The 18,636-nt window shown below is 39.2% G+C and overlaps 2 protein-coding genes across 3 annotated transcripts in view; one reads left to right on the top strand and one right to left on the bottom strand.

The window, feature by feature from the left end:
• mcf2a (MCF.2 cell line derived transforming sequence a) overlaps positions 1-9,482 on the top strand; it is a 47,294-nt gene extending 37,812 nt beyond the window's left edge. The window contains exons 23-30 of the mRNA XM_017474172.3: positions 1,168-1,260; positions 1,358-1,436; positions 1,535-1,598; positions 3,389-3,489; positions 3,593-3,702; positions 3,839-3,951; positions 4,870-4,973; positions 5,749-9,482. Coding sequence (XP_017329661.1) covers positions 1,168-1,260; positions 1,358-1,436; positions 1,535-1,598; positions 3,389-3,489; positions 3,593-3,702; positions 3,839-3,951; positions 4,870-4,973; positions 5,749-5,789 — 705 coding nt within the window. The 3' untranslated portion in view covers positions 5,790-9,482. The remainder of the gene's footprint in view (positions 1-1,167; positions 1,261-1,357; positions 1,437-1,534; positions 1,599-3,388; positions 3,490-3,592; positions 3,703-3,838; positions 3,952-4,869; positions 4,974-5,748) is intronic.
• Positions 8,809-18,345, bottom strand: f9a (coagulation factor IXa). 2 transcript variants are annotated; one of them, XM_017473384.3, is made up of 8 exons: positions 18,188-18,345; positions 17,814-17,983; positions 17,672-17,696; positions 17,453-17,566; positions 17,213-17,344; positions 12,425-12,690; positions 12,162-12,288; positions 8,809-10,629 (listed from the first exon to the last, which is right to left on the bottom strand). In XM_017473384.3, the coding sequence occupies exons 1-8, from the start codon at positions 18,252-18,254 to the stop codon at positions 10,049-10,051; spliced, it is 1,482 nt and encodes a 493-aa protein (XP_017328873.1). In that variant the 5' UTR covers positions 18,255-18,345; the 3' UTR covers positions 8,809-10,048. The 2 variants fall into 2 exon arrangements, with proteins under 2 accessions (XP_017328873.1, XP_047013139.1); XM_047157183.2 differs by having other exon boundaries at positions 17,522-17,566.
• Between the last annotated feature and the right edge of the window lie 291 nt (positions 18,346-18,636).

Genomic DNA, 18,636 nt, shown 5'->3' with positions numbered 1-18,636 from the left:
AAATCCCTTGACATTATCCACTAAAGCACATGCAAAGAAATGCTTAGAGCAAAGATGCCTTCAAAATAATGAAATTAAATGTTTCTAGTTTTTTTTTTTTTTTTTTACCGTAAAGAGCAGTAAACAGTAGTAAAATGAAACAAAGTCAATATTTGGTGTGACAAAAGAATAAAAAAAGTAGTCTCAGGTAGAATTAGTGCAGTTTTATAAGGAAATAAGCTGTAAGTTTTATTGAGCATGTTGCAGAACCAGACATGGTTCTTCTGGAGATTTTAACTGTCGCACTTGCTTCTTATATTTGCAGCAAAATCCAGCAGCAATCATTGTGTTTTTAATCTGAAAAGTGTAACCACTTAATATGCTGCATTTTTTACTGACATACAAACATTTTTCTGTAACATTTTATTTTGTGCTGGAAAACTAATGTTTGGAAATCTAAAATGTTTTTTGTACTCAATAATATAGAAAGTAAAATCTATAACAATGTTTGTATGAAAAAAAAAATGGTGCCTAGCACTTTTGCAGAGTACTCTCTCTCTCTCTCTCTCTCTCTCTCTCTCTCTGTGTGTGTGTGTGTGTGTTTTTATATATATATATATATATATATATATATATATATATATATATATATATATATATATATATATATATATATATTAATATATATATAATGTGAGTGCGTTCTCCCAGTTTACTTTTTTGTCCTATTCCCTGTACATGTGCAAAGCAAGACCCAAAATATATCACCAATCAGACCCTTACAGTATGTACCGTATTTATATATGTAACAGAAGTTAGATGTATTCTGAAAAAATGCATTGTAGATTTAATTTCTAGCAGAAATCAAGGTGTCTGTTCTAATGGTGTGATCTTAGAGAAATGTAGTGGTTCATTTGAGTACAGCTGTAGCAGCTAGTGCTGTTGGGATTCCAGTTATTTTCACTTCCGTTGACTTAAAACACATCTTCATAAATATTGTGAAAGATGTCCCATCTGTTTTGTTTTGATTTATAATATAGATCTTAGCTGCGGGTCATCATTTGCCTCCCCTGGTGTGTGTGCGTGTGTATGTGTGTGTGTGTGTGTGTGTGTGTGTGTGTGTGTGTGTGTGTGTGTGTGCACGCAGTGAAGTGATAATTGAAAGTGGTTCTGCATGTCCTCTTGCAGATGAGTGCTGTGGGCATCACAGAGAATGTGAAAGGAGATGTGAAAAAGTTTGAGATCTGGTACAGTGGCAGAGAGGAGGTATACATGGTGCAGGTGAGGTCTTCATGAAGAGCTTGTGTCAAGGGTTAATATGAGCTTTAAAAAAAAAAATCTTGTACATGATTATAATTTGCCTTTTTGTGATCATAAGGCCCCTACAGTGGAGGTGAAACTTGCCTGGTTGAACGCAATTAGAAAAATTCTCACGAACCAGCAGAAATTATTCAAAGGTGAGTATAAATATCTAGCATTAAAGACTATATGTTTTTATTTTTTTTACATTAAAAAAATATTCCTCATGAATTCTCCCGCCATGTGATTGGCTTAGGTGAACTTTGTCACCCCAATCCATTGGCTGAGCAGTTTCCTCTGTCTCCGCCCCTCTCTGAGAGGTAAGGCTTTTGATAAATTCAACCCTTTTAAACAATTAGCAGCTGTTTACCTGTTTTTCCACTCTTCAGCTTCTTTAGCCTTTGATTTCCAAACATCTCCCTGTCCTGCTCTTACACTGCCTAATGCTTCAGTTATACATTGAATATATACTGTAGAAACAGAATAGGAATAGCGTGTAGATATGAAAGATATACAGAGTATATTCACAACCCTTGTAGCATTACAAACCATCTTTAAAATGGCACAAGGAAAAGCACAATAATATGCCGTTCCCTATCCAGACAATAAACTTGCAATAAAAAAACATATTATAATGTCCATTTAACCGGTCAAACTAACATAAATAAATAAATAGACTCACTGGTCAGTTTAATAGGAATACCTGTACACCTGCTAATACATGCAATTATCAACCGATCATGTGAACAATTGCTGTGGCCCATCAGCTACAAGGTTCAGGGTGTTGTGTGTTCTGAGGTGCTTTAATGCTTATCACAGTTGTATAGAGTGGCTATTTGAGTTATTATAGACTTCCTGTCAGCTTGAACCAGTCTGACCATTCTCAATCATTAACATTGTGTAAAATCTAGAGACTTCTGTGTGTAAAAACAATCCTTCCAGGATATCAGCAGTTTCTGAAATACCTGTCTGGCACCAACAATCATGTCAAGGTCAAAGTCAATCAGATCACATTTGTTCCCCATTCTGTTGTTTGATGTGAACTGAAGCTCTTGACCTGTATCTGCATGATTTTATGCATTGTGCTGCTGCCACATAATTGGCTGATTGGACAACTGCATGAATGTGCAGGGATAGAGGTGTTCCTATTAAACTGGACATTGAGTGTATATGATAGTATGAATGATAGTTTATAGTTAGTATAAAATACATTCATGATAAAAGGTGAAAGTGTGTATTGGTGGTGGTGGTGATGATGGGGAGGATGAAACTGCACTGTGTGTGGTTGCCTGTCCTCCTGCAGGGCCATGCGGCCTTCCCGTGGAGTCCTTACAGGTTGCCTGCCACATCTGGACCTTGTGTCCGTGTCAGCGGGTGCGTGTGTTTGTCTGCGCTCCCGGAGCCCACGCCTCGCTCGCCCCTCTCAGCGCCACTGACGCTCCGCGGTAAAGCGGGCCGCTCTGATTCTCTTTCATCACACACACAGGGCTGCTGCAGCTGCACGTCCCTCATGTCATAGCTTACCATTAGAAACCTTCTACATGCTCATCCATAATGCTGTTCTGCATGATAAAGCAAATGATGAGAAAACCAACAGCACTGGGTTTGGCTCCATGGTTGTGTCTGCTGAAACCATGCTTAGAAGCAGTATTTCAGTCACAATGCTTGAAAAAGTAGCTGATGTTTGGCCTGATCTTAGTATCTAGTCAAAATCAGCTTTCACTGATAGTTAACCATATCATGTCCTATCAGGGTTTGAATGAAATATCCCTCACTTTTTGAAATGGTGGCCAATACAAGCATTTCTTTTTGTTAGAAAAAAAGGTGCAATAATCACTCACAGGTAAGTGGTGAACAAATAAGCTTTGAATAAAATCCTTGACAAATCTTGACAAACCACATCTTAAACTTTTGTTTCATTTTAGCTAAGCATGTGGCTGTGCTCTAATAAGTTCAGTCTGTTCCTAAATCTGAATGCAGGCTTATATCTTCTGGTGCAGTTTATGCTGGGCTGTTGGACAACATGGCTAGTTTCCTTGGTTAAATTGCGTGTGTTTGAGAGAGTATTCATTCAGCTTCTTTAGTGTATCCTGTTCCTCACCTAACACAGCAAAAAGCAAAGAGCGTCAGTCAGCTCGGAGGAGACGGAGTCGGGCCACAGCAGTCCAGACCCATGTAGCCGTTCTCCACAGCACCAAGACAACAGACACAGTGCGTACACACCAGCTGGGCTTAGTTACATGTATTGTTTCAGAGGACACAGTGTTCGTTTCTATTTAAAACATCTCTCTTCATTTATGATTGTGTGTCTCAGGTTGGCCAGGTGCCACTCACTCAGTTGATATCTGTGAGGATCTGGAGGACTGGAGTGGAGCTAATCTCTCTAACATATCTGATACTGAAGAGGAGGACACTGTTCGTTTGGTGAGTGTGTTCAATCTCACACTCCAGAGTCCAGCCATAATGACCAACAAAGGCACAGTGTATTTATTCCCAGAAATATTTTCTTAATACTCTTTCCTGTATTCCCTGCCATTCACTTACTGTCACAATCTACCAGTCCCCAAGGAAATGCAAGGCTGTAGCAGGCTCTCACAGATACGGTCCCGATGACCTCATCATTAAGTGTGGTGATGTCATACAGCTGGAGCAGGAGGAGGATGACGGTCATTGGTATGTTCTGTTTACTTCTGCTTCATTTCATGTTAACATTTGTGTTTATGAATTTAGATAGGGGTCATTCCATCTCGAGTGGAACAATAATTGCAAAGTTGGTTGCTCGACCATTTTTAATTTTCGTCATTTTTTTTGAGTGATTACTTGTGTACTGGCATTACAAAACCACCAGTTTTTTTTTTTTTACTTGGTTTAACTGTGACAGCCATCTTTGTGTCATGGCACACAACAAATTTTGGTTATACAGCTGTTTACAGAAACCTCAATGTCTCGCCTCAGGATGGGTGTAGTTACTTGTAACAAAAACTGGTCTCTAGAGCACATTACAAGGGACATGTGTGTGTATATATAAACATTTTGCACATTCTTGTTCCTTAGAAACTTACTTAGAACTTAAGTCCAAATGTAATGCTCAAGATTGCTCACAGTTCTATGTTTGTTGTCAGTTTATAATGTGAAGGGTTCAAGTTTCAGTCTTATGTTTTTAGAGGGTACTTAGGTAAGTATAGTGGTAGCATGCAGAACATTTCAGGTTTGAGACTTCCCGGGGTTTTTATGGGGGCAATAACGTGCAAATTTAAAAAAAATTCCTTCACTTTCGGGTTGAATATCTCTGGTGTGGCACCAGATACGAACCTGAAATTTTCACCGAAATAACTGAGTTTATGACTGGAGGTAAACTCTGCAGGACAGTGGACCTCGAGGGCCAGATTTGAAGAACCAGCCTGATCTATCATGTTTGTACAGGTGTACATTTGGTATGCATGAATAGATTTTATCCAAATATGGAATTACAATGTTCACTTGGGTGTTTTACAAATGAACAGTCGTCATAAACAGAGCTATGGTGGTGTTTCTCCTGTGATAAAATCAGTAAGTGTTTGTGTTTGGAAACTGATCCATGGTCTCTTGTAGGTTGGGGAAGAACCTGAGCAAGAAACAGAAGGACAGGCTTTCTGCTTCAGGCCTGCATGGCATTCTGGGAAGCTGCAGCAGAGGGCACACCAACCAGCTGCAAGGTGAGTAGTGTCCTGTATAAAGTTGTTTTGGTGCAAATGTTAATACAGTTGCAGTCAAAATTATTCAACCCCCATTGCAAATCAGGTTTATTGTCAAAATGTACAGATTTTCAGATGTTTGCAATGAACAAATCAAACAAAAGCAATTGAAATAGTTCAACACAATGAATGCTTCAAGTGGTTTCCCCAAATTCAACTGAAAATTCCGCATTTTTTGGGCAAATGACCCCAAATAGACGTTATGAATTCTCTGTGACCTCAAGTCCTTGTCATTTTGGTTGCTTTTTGTTATTAATTTTTGAGAACTAAAGAAGGTAGATGGACTGAGAAATCTGTCCATTTTTACTGATGAACCCCCAATGTAGTGCAGTGTCAGAATAGAAAAAAAATAGCATGTACTCTCAGAGTAAATGGGACTTGTTTGAATGCAACTCACAGTAACTAGTAGAACACAAAATCCATCTTCATAGTTAGAGCAATATAAAACAAAAGAGAAGATTGTGATTTTCTCTCACAATCCAGTTTGTAAATCATGCAATCCCACATAAACCCTGCGTTCAATCTGAATTCATCTCTGCATTCACAAAGCACAGTCAAGGTTATGAACTAAATAAAAACTTACTTTTATATGCAGAAATATTGCTTGCCGGCCTTCAGTCACAGTGACGTGTTTTCCCAGACCGCCATACATATATATATACTATGGTTTCATACTTTTCATCTTTGATTCTGTGTATAGTCTTATATCTTCTATGTTGGTCTGTGTCCTTTACAGAACCAGGAAAACTGAAAAAATGGAAGCTCAGCTCCCTCTAGACTCCACGCTGTCTGTCTTTTGGCATGTTCAGCCTCATGGATATGTCAGCTTTATTCACGACACTTGAACACAACGGCTACGCTCTGTTCTACACAGGGGTGGGCCCTGTAGCCAGAGATTTTTATCATGACATTTTTAACATTTTGGAACTTATGGAAATGTTGTTTGCTGCATCCAACAAAAATATTCAAAAAGCCTTTGACATAAGGTACTGTGACATGCTTGATATGGAAGTGTTTTGCAGACAATTTTCAAAAGCAATTGCAAACTGTATTTGCAATTGCATTTCCTAATTGTGGATGCATAAATCGTGGTATAATGAAAATGCAAATCGTGTATTACTGTTTGCGTTTTTGTTTACACAAACATACAGTGTCTGCCAAATTTCAAATGGAGATGCAAAGTCCGTTAGCAATTGCATTTCTCATGTCTTACGAGTTATGATCCTGTCATATCAAAATAGCAATAGCATTCACCCCTTTGTTATTTCACTTCCTTAGGGTTGTGTACAGCGCTTGACAAACTTCAAATGGAATATCAAGTCCCTTTGCATTTGCATTTCCAATGCCTTGCACAGAAACCTGTCAATCAGTGAAGGAGGTGTGAGTATACTACGGGGCGTGTTTGTATTTGGAGATGACGTCAGTCACAATCAACGGCCATGAAGGAAAACGTGCTGATGGTTCGGCACAATCATCTGTGCCTGCGTCCACAATTAGGATTAAAGTGTATTTGCAATTGCTGTTGAAAATTGTCTCCAAAATATTTCCGTATTTGACATGTTATTGGAGTCTTTAGCAGATGGAGTTGATGAGAGAATTACGACCTTGTTCTTATTTAAAGGTCTACAGTATATAGTATAAATCAACCCAAATCACTTGCCCATGATGGAGGATACAAATTTTTTTCCTAACAAGTGCTTTGTCTTCAGTTTAGTTGTCTTGTGGATTTGAGAGACCCACAGCCTCTCTGTTTCCCCGCATGGTGACTGGACTTGATGCTTGACGGATTTGCGCTGACAAATGGACATTGCAGCCAGGCACTTTAGCACTGTGTGGCACCAGTTAAAGTATATCTGAGGATTTTTACCAGTATTTCATTATGATATAATACCCACCACTAATTCTACATTCTCTAATTTTGAATGTTTTCCAAGATCTGTCTTCCAAGGACTGAAAAAAGGACCAGCATTTCAGCAAGAGTCAAGAGCTACATGGCTTTTTCATTTTCCTTGTCAACCACCTAGAAGAGGTTAAATGTCTCTGATGGACACACACACACACACACACACACACACACACACACACACACACACACACACACACACACACACACACACACACAGACAGGTTGTCAAAGAAAACCAAAGGTGTGGCTAATCCCGATTCTTTTTGAACAGACTTAAAATATAATGTTGACAAATAATTGTGTGTCTATGGACTGGCTATAATATAGCCTTCCATTTACACAAACATGGATCTGAGGTTCTGATTCTTGTACATTTGGCTGAATACCCTTCTCAAATTCTTTGAGAGATTTAGGGACAATAACATATTATTCCACAATGCAGCATTTCATTAGCAATCGGTGAGCATTACTGTAGCTTTCCTGGCTCCAGATCATTTTAAAAGCACTGTAAACAATACAAAGGTCACAGAATCTTTGGATTATTTTTTTCTGCCTAAAAAAACCCTAATGAATAAGCATTTGGAAGACCTTCGGTGTATTATTAACAAACGTATGCATGAAGATCCTTAATTAAGTCATGAGGGCTTGAGATTGAGCTACAAGTTGAAATGAAAAATGCACACGCACAAAAAAAAAAAAAAAAAAAAAAAAAAAAATTAAAATTATTTAATACATCTCAGCTTACTATTAGAGAAGGTTCTACCGCAGACATGAAATGTGCCTACTGGGTTCAGCGCATAATTAAATATTGATTGTGGACTTATATGAATTTACCACATCAAATCAAGCCCCCAGTTGGAGGGCTGTCTTTGATATGCTGGCGTTTGAAGTGGAAATGAGTTTGGTGAAGCAGCAGGACTGACTCCAAAGCGCACATATCTTTACGGTGCTAATGTATTTATTTTGCTACTACGTTCTTACTTTACAGTTCAGAATGCTGTGCCAGCCCCCGAAAATCTATAACATCTTTGTCACATGGACATTGCACACTATTATTTCCAGTTTAATGTGCCTGAAGAGCTTTAAACTATGTAAATAAATCATTCATTTTGAGTATGCACTACACTGTAAATGTAACAACTTTAGCACTTAATTTTTATATGGACAATTGTAATATATATGTTTAAATAAATGATTTTCTATAAATGCAGTTTTAATTGGAGAGTTCTCTCTCTCTCTCTCTCTCTCTCTCTCTCTCTCTCTCTCTCTCTCTCTCTCTCTCTCTCCCTCTCTCTCTCTCTCTCTCCCTCTCCCCCTCTGAAAAGCCCCTGAAATGGTTGAAAGGCCTTGATCGGTGATGGGGGAGATCCAGCGGTTTTTCAGAACTGGGCCAAGAGTCTTTTTAGGCACACATAATCAAAAAGTAGGCTTAGAGTGTCAGATATTCTCAGCATACCACATTTCTTCTCTTCCTCTGAAGTGCGTGAGTTCAAAGCTGCAGCACTGCGTGGTTTTTGGGCTCTGAGAGATGAATTTATCAAGTGATTTCTGCCAGTCCAGTAGTGAAGGGAGAGGGGTGTTGCATGACATGCATTTTGAATCCTGTCCTATTTTTATGCTCGCTTTAAAGAAATGCTAAGTACACTTTGGTATTTTGTCTGTCATAGTCAAAAGCAATTGAATGGGGACTAAGCCGTTCAAGTCTTAATATACATTTTATTTTTGTTCTTTTGACATATGAAAATGATCCCATTTACACATTACATTAACATTACCCTATTTTGAATTTTTTTTTTTCTGGTGATCAAGTACTGGAAATATAGGACATTGTTTGATGGCTATGTATCATTCTGTATCACAGGAAAAAATGAGTAATGATTTTTTTATGTCCCCCCCCCCCCCCCCTTTATTAAATATTGTCACAAATGCTGGCAGTAGTCCTAAAACTGCAATTAATTTAATAAACCATTCATATTTAGAAGTTGTCAACAACTCCAACAAAACTCCTTTAAGAAGCATAACATGAACTGTACTTTTCAGTCTATGGTCTATTCAACATTTAGATCTAAAGATGATAGATGCATTACATAGAAATGTACTTGTGTTTGTCTCTTTGAAACAGTCAACAAAAGCATCAAAAGAAACACTTAAGAGCTATATTGAGCTAGATGCTCAAACAATAATTACCTCTCATGGACCAACATCTTGAAATTACATCTCGACAGAGTTGGGTATAACGCACTACAAAGAATCGCTTTACTGTATTCTAATGACTTTTTCTCATAACGCAGTAATGTAACGCATTACATTTTAAATTGACGTAATTTGATTACAATTACTGATGTCAATAAAATTACGTTACAAAAGTATCAAATTTTATATCTTCAGTGAACAGAGGATAGACCAATCAGACATGGTTTACAGGAAAATACATGGAAATACTTGTATTATTGGCTGACAGTCTCAATTCTGCCAAACGCTCGCTCACACTGTCAGTGTGAGGAAAAATAGATATATGCAGTTTTTTTTTTTTTTTTTTTTTTTTTCATGGGTTGAAACAGTAACATTCTCTGATGCTGAGCAGGAAAACAAGGTGTGTAAATGTCTATACGAATTCCAGTTTACGTGAACATCATATGAGCCGAGCATAAGGAAAGATAATGTACTTTGCATGGCACTGTAGCAGCTAAACCCATACAATTATAGATTTGCTGTGTCTCCCCTTGGCTAGTGACACCAAACTAACCTAGTCAGAAAAGTTTTATATTTTATCGGTCTGGTAGTCCTACAAACAGTGACAACGCCCGAGGCAAGTTTTATGATAAATCCAACTTTTTTCTGATCATGTCATACATTGACACACGCTAAAATTACTGAAAGAACTATGAGTTTCACTTTATAGTGTATTTTTGAAGGTTTGATAGGTTCTGAAAGTAAAGTAATTAGTAATCTGATTATTTTTTACATGCAGGCAGTAATCAGTAATGTAATCCGATTACAATTTTAAAGTAGTAATTAGTAATCTGTACTGGATTACTTTTTTTTTGAGTAACTTACCCAACACTGGTGCTCAATAGTATCTTGAAATAATAATAATAATAATCAGTCCCGAGAGACAAAACTCTTCAAATTAAAACTCAACATCATTCGATGGCTTCTTTTTTGTGATCCCCATCACATACTGTATCCATTTATAGTAGTTGCCTACCCGTGTGTATACACCATACTTTCCCTTCTTGGCACATTCCTCCCCCCAGCTAACAATGCCTGTAAGGAACCAAGTTCCTTGATGCTGGTTGGCATGGGGTCCCCCACTGTCCCCCTGACATGCGTCCTTTGATGCGTCCTGATAGCCAGCACAGAACATGTAGTGTGTGATCCGCTCACTGCTGCTCTCCTTACAATCGCTTCTATCCACGTATGGCACTTCAGCTATCTGAAGCGTCTCTGCAGTTCGCCCATCAAAGAGCAGCCGGCCCCAACCACTAATAGTGGCCAGTGTGCCAGATTGAAGCAGGGTCTCGCTTAAGCTGCTGGGCCCTAGGCAGATGGACCGCACATGGTCAGTGAAGAGGATGGAGTTGCGTAGGCGCACAAGAGCAATGTCATGGTTGTATAGGCTGGTTGATGGGTCATAGCGAGGGTGCATTATAGCCTTCTCCACCTCTAGGTCCTGCTCTGTGCCTTCTTTCTTGTTGACATTGTGCTCACCTGTGGGACATGCAGCATGTTAGTATAGAACAACGTTGGATTTGTCACCTTCCAAATGACCTGGATCATTTTAACTAAATTTAATTTAGATCTAATTTCATGATTAACCACTCATTCATGCAATTATCTAATCAGCCAATCATGTGGCAGCAGTGCAATGAATAAAATCATGCCGATACAGGCCAGCGGCTTCAGATGATGATCACACACATCAGAATGGAGAAAAAATCTCAGTGATCTCAGTTATTTTGACTGTGGCATGACTGTTGGTGCCCGATAGGCTGGTTTGATTATTTCTATAGCTGCTAATCTCCTGGGTTTTTCGTGCACAATAGTCTTACTCAGAATGGTAGAATAAAGAAAAAACATCCAATAAGTGTCAGTTCTATGGACAGAAATGCCTGGTCAATGGGAGAGCTCAAAGGAAAATGTCCAGACTGGTTCGAGCTGACAGAAAGGCTACCGTAACTCAGATAACCACTCTTTATAGTTGTGGTGAGCAAAGACCATCTCAGAATGTGTAACTTGTCAAACCTTGACACAGATGCTCTACCAAAGCAGAAGACTACCTAGGATTCCACTTCTGTCAGCCAAGAACAGAAAACTGAGGCTGCAGTGGGCACAGGCTCACGATAAACTGAACAGTTGAAGACTAGAAAAACATAGCCTGGTCTGATGAATCTTTATTTCTGCTGAGGCAAACAGATTGTAGGGTCAGAATTTGGCACCAACATCATTTATATCCATGGACCCAACTTGCCTTGTGTAAGCAGTCCAGGCTGGTGGAGGTGGTATAACAGTGTGGGAAATGTTTTCTTGGCACACTTTGGACATGATAATACCAATCAATCATCATTTGAATGCCACAGTCTATTTGAGTATTGTTACAGACCATGTGCATCCCTTCATGGCCACAATTTACACATCTTCTATTAGTTACTTCCAGAATGATAATGCACCATGTCACAAAGCAAAAGTCGTCTCAAACCGGTTTCATAAACGTGACAATGAGTTTAATGTTCTTCAGTGGCCTTCCCAGTCACCGGATCTGAACACCTTTGAGATATGATAGAATGGGAGATTAGCAGCATGAAAGTGCACCTGAAAAAAAATCTTCAGGAATTGTGTGATGAAATCAAGTCAACATAGACCATAATCGCAAATGAATGTTTCCAAAAAGCTTGTGGAATCCGTGCCATGAAGAATTGAGGCTGTTGAGAGCAAAGGGAGGCCCCACCCAGTATTAGTAGTGTTCCTAATAATGTGCTCAGTGAGTGTACTGTATATTATAACTATGAAAACCCTTCTTTAGTTAAACCTTTTATTTAAAAACTAAAGAGACAAAAAGTTCCTTTTAGTTACTGAGGTTTAGGTGAATACGTAGCATTAATTACCTGCTGTGTTTGTGTGTTTATTAGTACTTTTTAATTCTACTTTCCAACTGACTAGGTTTGAAAATGTTGCAATGTAAATCGTGCTGTATAAATACTAAATTAAACATATTTGTTGTTGCTGTTAGACTGGAGTCTTACCTACTCTGATGAAGAACGCTGTCTGCTTGCTCTCTTGTATACAGTGTGCTGCAGTTATGACCCACCGCTCGCTTAGAATAGAACCTCCACAGAACACCTGCTGCGTGGAGCGCAGCACCAACGCCACCTACAGTACACCAGTCAGCAAAGCCATGCTTATACATTGTCAAAATAACATATGCTGGATTTTAACTGCTTATTCCAACATCCTTGATGGCGCATAAGTAACAGCTGTTGCAAAATTGCCCACACTCTCACTGTACCTGCCAGGGAATGTCTCCAGGCGATGCTGAGTCTCCACCAATGATGCGAGTCCTATTGTTGACTGACTCTGTGTTGTTATAGAACCACGTGGGTAGTTTGGTACGAGAAGGTGTGATTTTGCCCTTCTTGTGGCTTACGGTTTGGTTGGTGATGAGAACACTTGGGTATACACTTCTGTCAGGTTCTGTTCTGTTAGTCAAAGTGGAGCGTAAAGACCTCACATAGATCCTTGTGCTCTTTTTTCTTACACCACAGGGGAACTTCACTGCAAACACACACACAAAAAATAAATATTTTAAATATATTTTAAGGTCTTACTTCCTGCTTCACTACTCTTTGGACGCTTTTGCTTACCCTTCTGTGCTTTGCTCCCTTGCTATTACATTCTAACTTCATATTTTCACATAAGCTGTTCAGCAAAGTGCTCAAAACAACCTAATTTCACACTAAATGTGGCTACATTAAAACCAAAGACTTTTGAGACTGAAAAATTACAACAAAAAAGGGTTTTTCTCTGAAAGCAGATTACTCGCCTCTTGTAAAGAGAAATAAAATTTTTTTGAAGAGACACAACACAGCTGCCTCCACACAGACAAATGAGAAAGAAAATGCCTCATGCCAAGCCCTTCTTTAGAGGATTGTAGTTCTTGAAACAAAACTACCTGCAGCACTGCGACCTTCGACAGAACACATAGGAGGGCATCACCGTGGACCCCCTCAGCCTACAGTTGGTGAGTCCTGTGATTCCAATGCTCCTAAACATGTGAAACAGAACTAAAATACCCCCAGCAGAACAGGTGACAAAAGTCACTGATGAAAGTATGAGCAAAAACTGATGGTATAAACTGGGAGCTAAACCCCAAAATGCTCAAGATATCAGACGGTTGTCACCGGCATCGCAGATTGGAGCAAGGGCATGTTCAACTCCCGACATGACTTGACAAACCAATACTGGTTTTCTTCCACCCCCGATTAGTCTTCAAAAATAGATTTGAACCATTAATGAATATGGACAAAGAAACCCCATATATGCCCAGGCATAGATTACAGCAGCCAGCAGCTAACACGTCATCTAGCAAGCACTCAAGGTCAAGCAGGCAACGGCGATCGGCCGAGACCACAGCCGAGCCCAGCACTCTGATAGTATGGGACTCCATTATCAGAAACATTGGCAGCAGGACTACTACCACTTGCTGCCTTCCTTAAGCAATGGTTTCTGAGGTAAATAATGAACTTCAGAACATTCTGCTAGAGCATAAAACTGTGAATCGGGTTATAATGCATGTTGGGAAAAATTTTGTTCTGAAAGAGCAGTCAGAACTACTGAAGAGGGATTTCAAGTAACACTTTGATTAGATTAAATGTTCAGCCGTTCATCAGTGGACCACTCTCAGCCAGAGGAACAAATGTTTTCTCATTTGCTTGGTCTAAAAACATGGCTACACAAAACCTGCAACACGAAAGGACTGAACTACATCGACAACTTTGATCTTTTCTGGAGTTAAAGTGATCTGTTTAAATCTGAAGGCCTTGCACTTTTGGAGCAAGAGTGTTAAATGATGATATCCTCTTCTCCCTCCTTCATCCATCTGTAACGTGTGCCAATCCTCTCAAACTGAATAGCACACAAACACCACTGCAGTGTCTGGATGACAACAGGTCCACACTTCAATATCTGGACAGACATTTGGTCAACACACCCCACAAGGAGACAGCACAGCCAAAACACCCCACTGCTTAGGAACTCAATCCAGGCTGAGCCCCACCCACAGAGTGTTCAACAGTTGGACTGTGATGAATTAGAATGGCTCCAAGATACAGGACTGAAGGATGAGTTCCTGGAAGAAAACAAAGGAAGTCAAGATATCATGCTTCAGCCTCATGTACAGTCACTCCCATGTGACACTTTCTCACTCTCATCAACATCACCTTCATCTCTTCTTTTAGTCAATGATCTCATCACCACAAACAACCTGAATTTTATGTTTCTAAAAGAAACTTGGTTAGATGACTGCTGTGGTGCAACAATCCTCAATGAATCGGACCCTACAAACTTTACTTACAGTTGCAATCAAAATTATTCAACCCCAACTGCAAATCAGCTTTATTGTCAAAATGTACAATAAATCAAACAAAAGCAATTGAAATGGTTCAACACAATGAATGCTTCAAGTAGAAATCTGTGGCTTATTTATATGATTTTGAGCAAACTTTTCTTGTACTTTTGGGTCAGTAGTGGTGTATGTCTTGGATTTCTGGCATGTAAACTGCATTTAGTATGCACCTTACTGTGCTCACTGAAATCTCAGTGCCTGTTGCCACCAAGTCTTGCAGCAAGTCTTTTGCAGTCACTCAAGGGTTTTTCAGAACCTGCCTTCTCAGAAATCTGGTTCCTTTTTCTGCCCTGTCCAGGTATTTCATTAATTATCTGCCCCTTACCACTTCAGGTATTTGATGTATTCCAGCTCAAGCACACCTGATGCAACTAATAACCCTTGATTATTTGCATCAGGTGTGCTTGAGACAACACCTGTTTTGCATATTTGTGCTGTTGTGAGGGATTCTATTCAGGGGGTTGAATAATTTTGAAACTGGAGAAATCATTATAAGTTGCATTTTCGGTTATTCAACTATTTCAATCGCTTTTGCTTGATTTGTTCATTGCAAACAGCTGAAAGTCTGTAAATTTTGACAATAAACCTGATTTGCAATTAGGGTTGAATAATTTTGATTGCAACTGTACTTCTCAAGCATTATAAACAGCACCATCAACAACACATGTAGTCTTTTTGCTACAGTAGAGAAATTAACAAACCCACCAACTCTGATTCCATGTGAAATGCTCTCTGACTGCAAATGCAATGAGTTTGAAACTTTTTTCCAAGAAAAAAAAATTGACATTAGAATGGTGATCAGCTTGTCCTCATGTTTCACTGAAATTAGACAGCACCCACCACAACAACTTCACAACTATGTCAATATATCTACTGTTGAGGAAATTTCTGCCAAGTCTTGATGCACTGCTGTCTCGACACACTCCTTACATCCGTTTTCAAAAATGTTTTAAGTGTTTAGGAAAAGATCTCTTAGACATAATAATTGCCTCACTACTCTCAGGCACTTTTCCAAACCGCAATTGTTAAGCCCCTTCTGAAAGGTTATCTGGATAACATGGTTTTAAACAACTAGAGAACAATATCAAATCTTCCTTTCGTAGGCAAGATCATTGCTTTGTTTTCAATCAGCTGAACCGATTTCTATCCTCTAATAGCTATTTGGATCATTTCCAATCTGGTTTCCGGCAGCATCACAGCACAGAGACGGCACTCATAAAGAAAATTAATGAGTTAAATACTGATTCAGGCAAAATAATGGTGCTGGTTTTACTGGATCTCAGTGCTGCTTTTGACACTGTCAATTACATATACTCCTAGACAGACTGGAAAACAGGGTAGGGCTCTCTGGGGCGGTCCTTGGCTGGTTCAGGTCATATCTAGAAGGGAGGGGTTTCTATGTGAACATTGGCAGCTATGAATTTGAGTAGACGTCCATGACGTGTGGAGTCCCACAAGGCTCAATCCTTGGACCGCTGCTGTTAAACCTGTATGTGCTCCCACTAGGCCAAATTATAAAGAGGAACCAAATTGCATACCATAGCTATGCAGTGGACACCAAGATCTACCTAGCCCCGTCGCCAAACGATTACCACCCTATAGACTCCCTGTGCCAGTGCCTTGATGAAATTAACAGTTGGATGTGCCAAAACTTCCTTCAGTTAAACAAAGACAAAAGAGAAGTCACTGTATTTGGAAACAAAGATGAAAGCCTCAAGTTGAACTCGTACCTTGACTCCAGGGGTCTAAAGACAAAAAATCAAATTAGGAATCTTGGTTTCATTTTGGAGTCTGATCTAAGTTTCAGTAGTCAAGTAAAAGCAATAACCAAATCAGCCTACTATCACCTCAAAAATATAGCGAGAAGTAGGTGTTTCATTTCCAGTCAAGACATAGAATCTTGTTCATGCATTCATTACCAGCAGGGTGGATTACTGTAATGGACTTCTCACCGGTCTTCCCAAAAAGACCATTAGACAGTTGCAGCTCATTCGGAATGATGCTGCCAGGATTCTCACCCGAACCAAAAATCAGAACTCCAGTCCTCAGGTCTTTACACTGGCTTCCAGTTACATCCAGAATTGCTTCTAAAGTACTATTACTAGTTTATAAATCACTACATAGGCTAGGACCTAAATACATTACAGATATGTTTACTGAATATAAACTGCACAGGCCTCTCATAATATTAGGATCAGGTCAGTTAGAAATACCAAAGGTTCACTCAAAACAAGGTAAGACAGTGTTTAAATATTATGCCACCTGTGGTTGGAACCAGTTTCCAGAAGAAATAAGATGTGCTCAAACTCTGGCCACATTTAAAACCAGACTGAAAACACCTCTATTTAGCCTCACATTTACTGACTGAACACTATGCTGCACTTTACTGATTGAGCTACATCATTTCTGCTCTGTAAAATTTCCCCTTTTTTATCAATTATCTCCTGCTCATTTTCATGCATTTTTGTATTTACTTTTATTTCTTCTTCTGATATATTTTTAAGACCTTGTATTTTCTTTATCATTTTTATGTAAAGCGTTTTGAATTACCATTGTGTATGAAATGTGCTATTTAAATGTGCTATTTAATTGCACTCCGTGTTGAAGGTTTAAATGTTAGATGACGCAAGAGAATCTCAGCAGTCATTGTAAAAGCTGTATATACTAGATTACCTTCAGGCACACATTTGACCTCCTCCACTAGTTTGTACCCAGTAGCACAAGAACACGCTGCACCTTGAGTCTCCAGTGTGGAACAGAAGTGCATGCAACCTCCGTTGTTAACATCACAGTGCCGGGCAGTCACTAAACAGTGTAAACAAACACTCATTGGTCATGTTGGGAAATTACATTGTGAGATTGTGCTGTTTTTGTAATGTTGTTTTTTTCTGAGAGAGAGATCTTTGGTCTCACCTATTTCACAGTTGTGTCCAGTGAAACCTGGTTGGCAGTGACATATGTACGTACTCTTTTGGTACTCACATGTGCCTTGGTTTTTACACGGTGCTGCTTTACACTGATTCACGTCTGTAATATAAAAATATTTCTTTGATCCAAATTTCTTCTTTTTTTTTAATGTATTCAAGACATAAACAACTTTTAGCTGCAGTAAAAAGTATAGGAATAACTTACAATCATAACTTGACCAAAACTCCATCTGTAAAATCCACAAAAAACCCATAAGTTTAGTCATGTCACACCTGTGCTGTACAGTACAGTGATTGGTACAGAGTTCTGTGATATGTGTAGTACTGTGAGTTCTTCAGTTACTCACTGTTTTCTCATCATTTTCGAAGACTTCTCTGGCCTCCTCCACGTTGCACCTCTCCTCGAAGCACTCTCTTTCCAAATTCCCCTTAAAAAACTCTTCAAAGGCACCTGTGTTTGCACGCCTGTACCTCTGCAAAACAATATCTGCCTCCCACTCATCCAGGAACACTGGCCCTGGATAGATAGAGTCTTGAAGTGATTAGTACTAAGCACAGATCTCTAAAACCATATTTACAGTAGGCACTTATTCTTCCATTACTAGTCTTTAAAGCATTGTTGCATGTATTGTTATTTATGGAAAGCCAAGAGGCATTTTGATCGCATACTCATGTCTTCCATTGTCCTAGTTTGAGCATTGTGAGCTACTGGATGTCTTACCTGCAGAGATCTTCAGCTTTTGCTGTAGCAAAACCCAAACGATGAAAAGAACAGAGAATACAGCCATGACTGCGGAGAGCAAATTTATTCCACGCTTCGGTCAGAGGCTAAGTAACCTGAGCCAGCACTCCAAAGTGCAAAAGCATGTTTGTTCTACCCACACTGTTTTGCAGTTGTGTGTGTGTGTGTGTGTGTGTGTGTGTGTGTGAGAGAGAGAGAGAGAGAGAGAGAGAGAAATTTATTCACGTTCAAGTACATATGGGGCTTATAATTTATCTTTGCTGAAAACATGTTAATTTTGCTGTTGGGGGGGGGGGGGATCTAAGTATATCTATTAATCTGTGCATTTAGGGCAGTTAGCCAACATGCAAATGCTTTTAGTAATCGATGCAATATACATCAAATATTAAAACAAAAAAGTTATCAAATGTAATAGTTTTCTTCACGTA

Source organism: Ictalurus punctatus, chromosome 8 (genome assembly GCF_001660625.3).
Source record: "Ictalurus punctatus breed USDA103 chromosome 8, Coco_2.0, whole genome shotgun sequence".
NCBI classification, from domain to species: domain Eukaryota; kingdom Metazoa; phylum Chordata; class Actinopteri; order Siluriformes; family Ictaluridae; genus Ictalurus; species Ictalurus punctatus.
The sequence above is the reverse complement of the archived record's forward strand: the minus strand, read 5'-3'. Positions and strand labels throughout refer to the sequence as shown.